Below are 3,452 nucleotides of genomic sequence, written 5' to 3' on the forward strand. Positions count from 1 at the left end.
ATGGAGAACAAATCCCTGGGAAAAAAACCCTTGGGAATGGGGAACAAACCCTTGGGATGGAGGAAAAACCCTTGGGATGGAGAACAAATCCCTGGGAACGAACAACAAACCCTTGGGATGGAGAACAAATCCCTGGGAACAAAGTCTTGGAAATGGAGAACTCTTGGGATGGAGGAAAAAGTTTGGGATGGAGGAAAAATGTTTGGGATGGGGAGAAACCCTTGGGACGGAGAACAAATCCTTGGGAATGGGGAACAAATCCCTGGGATGGAGAACAAATCCCTGGGAACAAACCATTGGGAATGGAGAACAAACCCTTGGGAATAGAGAACAAATCCCTGGGAACAAACAATTGGGAATGGAGAAAAAATCCTTGGGAATGGAGAACAAACCCTTGGGATGGAGAAGAAATCCTTGGGAATGAAAAACAAACCCTTGGGAATGGAGAACAAACCCTTGGGATGGAGAACAAACCCTTGGGAATGAAGAATTCCCACCTCAGCCTGTCGAAATTCCTCAGGAATTCCTTCAGGATCTTCATGACGTCATCCACGTGGACGTGCACGGAGCTCTGGGAATTCCGGGAGCATCGGAGCTCAATTATCCGGGAAGCGGCTCCTCCCTCCTTGATCGGATCCGGGAGATCCCCCCCGGCACTTCCCTGGAAAACAGGACACGGAATTTTCCCACTGGGAATCTCCCAGATCCCGTGGAAAACGTCGGGAGCCGAGGCAGAATTCCAGGTGCTTTTCCCGGTTTTCCTTGGGAGATTCCAACCCCTCAACCCTGGGAGGTTCCTCCCATTTCCTTGGGAGGAATTTTGGGATGGAGAAGAATTCCCGGCCCTCGGATCTGTGATTCCTGGAGATTCCCACCTGGATCTTCTCTGGTGTTTCCCGGGATTTGTGTTTGAGGAAGGAATCCACCAGTTGGAAAAGGTCGTCCTCGTCCTCGATCCGGAGGGCCTGGGAAGAGGGAATTCCCATGGAATGAGGGATTTGGGATGGTTGGGAAGGGAAGGGAAGGTTTGGGAAGGTTTGGGAAGGGAAGGTTTGGGAAGGGAAGGGAAGGGAAGGTTTGGGAAGGGAAGGGAAGGTTTGGGAAGGTTTGGGAAGGTTTGGGAAGGTTTGGGAAGGGAAGGGAAGGGAATTCCCAGGGAAGGGAATCTCCTGGAATGGTTTGATTGGGAATGAACCTTAAATCCCATCTTTTCCCTCCTTCCCTTCCCTCATTCCCTTCCCAAATCCCACCTGGAAGAGGGATTGGATCTTCCCAAGGGTGTCCTGGGGCCCCTCCAGCTCCTGCAGCGGCTTCAGCAGCTCCTTCTCCGTCAGGAATCCCTTGGGAAAAAGGTCGGGAAAAGGGGGCGGAGTTGGGAATCAGCTTCTCCCTCCTTTATCCCGAGGAAATCCGGGAAAAATTGGGATCATCCCACAAATCCCGTCGCTCACCGACTCGTCCCGGAGCAGCTCCAGGATCCGTCGGATGGTTTCCTTGGGAACGTTTCCCAAGGGTCTGGAGCCACGTCCGGGTTTTCTGGGAATCCCTTTTCCTTCTTTTCCGCTTCCCAAGGTTTTCTTTTTCCGGCTTTTCCCGTCCTTGGGAGGTTTTCCGGAGTTTTCCTCTGGAATGTGGAGAGAGAAAGGGAAGGAAAAGTCTTTGTGATGCCTGGAAATCAGCAGGAAAATTCCAAGGGATCCATGGGAAATAAATCCAAAAATACTTGGAATGTTCTCCCTAAAATCAGCAGGAAAATCCCTATAAATCCATGGGAAACAAATCCAAAAATCCTTGGAATGTTCTCCCTAAAATCAGCAGGAAAATCCCTGGAAAACAAATCCAAAAATCCTTGGAATGTTCTCCCTAAAATCCTCAGGAAAATCCCATATGATCCCTGGAAAACAAATCCAAAAATCTTTGGAATCTTCAGGAAAATCCCAAAAAATCCATGGAAAATCCCAGATGATCCCTGGAAAACACCCCAAAAATCCTTGGAATCTTTTCCTGAAATTCGGAACACTGGGAAAATCCCGTGGGAAGATCCCAAAAGGGTCAGGATGAGCCAGGGCAGGGCTGGGAATTCCAGGGAGATTCCCAATGGGAATGACAAGGCCTTCGTGCTCCCTAAAATCATCAGGAAAATCCCAACAAATCCATGGAAAACAAATCCAAAAATCCTTGGAATGTTCTCCCTGGAATCCTCAGGAAAATTCCAGATGATCCCTGGAAAACAATCCAAAAATCCTTGGCCATTTTTGTTGGAATTGAGGATTCCTGGAAGATTCCCAATGGGAATGGCCAGGCCTTTGGGCTTGGAATGTTCTCCCTAAAATCCTCAGGAAAATCCCTGGAAAACAAACCCAAAAATCCTTGGAATGTTCTCCCTGGAATCAGCAGGAAAACAAATCCAAAAATCCTTGGAATGTTCTCCCTAAAATCAGCAGGAAAATCCCAACAAATCCATAGAAAATCCCAGATGATCCCTGGAAAACAACCCAAAAATCCTTGGAATGTTCTCCCGAAAATCAGCAGGAAATTCCCTGGAAAACAAATCCAAAAATCCTTGGAATGTTCTCCTTAGAATTACCAGGAAAATCCCAGAAACACTGGAAACCAGGAAAATCCCTGGAAAACACTCCAGAAATCCTTGGAATGTTCTCCCTGGAATCACCAGGAAAATCCCAAGAAATCCATGGAAAACAACCCAAAAAATCCATGGCCAGTTTTCTTGGAATTGGGGATTCCTGGGAGATTCCACCTTGGAATAACAAGCCCGGAAACATCCCGGGGGGACTCCCAGGGAGGGAAATGTCGGGAATATTCCCGGCAACATTCCCGGAATTCCCACCTTCCAGCGCTTCCCGGGCCGCCTGCAGGGCCGTCCTTTTTTCCGGCTTCTCTCCCAAGGGTCCCACGTTTTCCAGGAACCAATGGAGCGGCTCTTCCCAAGGAATTCCCAGCTGTTGGATGTGGATGATCCGATCGGCTTCCAGAGCTTTCCGCATGAATTCCTTGGCCTCTTCCTCGTTCACCAGCCACACCCGCCGGAATTGCTCCAGGCCCCACACGGAAAAGTGCCTGGAAAAGTGGGATATGTGGAATTCTTGGCTTTGGGGAAGTGGGAGATGTGGAATTCCTGGCCCTGGGGAATTCCTTGATCCATGTCCCCAAAACCGGCTGGAATTCCTTGATCCACGTCCCCAAATTATCTGGAATTCCCTGTTCCATGTCCTCAAATCCATCTGGAATTCCTGATCCACGTCCCCAAACCGGTCGGAATTCCCTGCCCTGTGGAAGTGGGATCCATGGAATTCTCTCCCTGTGGAAGTGGGATCCATGTCCCCAAAAATGGATGGAATTCCTGGATCCATGTCCCCAAACCGGTCGGAATTCCCTGCCCTGTGGAAGTGGGATCCATGGAATTCCCTGCCCTGTGGAATTGGGATCCATGT

General features: G+C 49.4%; 1 protein-coding gene across 1 annotated transcript in view; it reads right to left on the reverse strand.

Annotated features, from left to right (window-relative positions):
- The window catches only part of DRC1 (dynein regulatory complex subunit 1), a gene marked incomplete at its 5' end in the record, with an annotated part of 4,263 nt that extends 1,185 nt beyond the window's left edge, over positions 1-3,078 (reverse strand). The window contains 5 exons of the mRNA XM_027707636.1: positions 498-667; positions 876-965; positions 1,251-1,340; positions 1,452-1,624; positions 2,849-3,078. Of these exons, the coding sequence (XP_027563437.1) occupies positions 498-667; positions 876-965; positions 1,251-1,340; positions 1,452-1,624; positions 2,849-3,078 (753 nt within the window). The remainder of the gene's footprint in view (positions 1-497; positions 668-875; positions 966-1,250; positions 1,341-1,451; positions 1,625-2,848) is intronic.
- Between the last annotated feature and the right edge of the window lie 374 nt (positions 3,079-3,452).

This window comes from Neopelma chrysocephalum, unplaced genomic scaffold, assembly GCF_003984885.1.
Source record: "Neopelma chrysocephalum unplaced genomic scaffold, ASM398488v2 Primary Assembly neopelma1_94107, whole genome shotgun sequence".
NCBI lineage: Eukaryota > Metazoa > Chordata > Aves > Passeriformes > Pipridae > Neopelma > Neopelma chrysocephalum.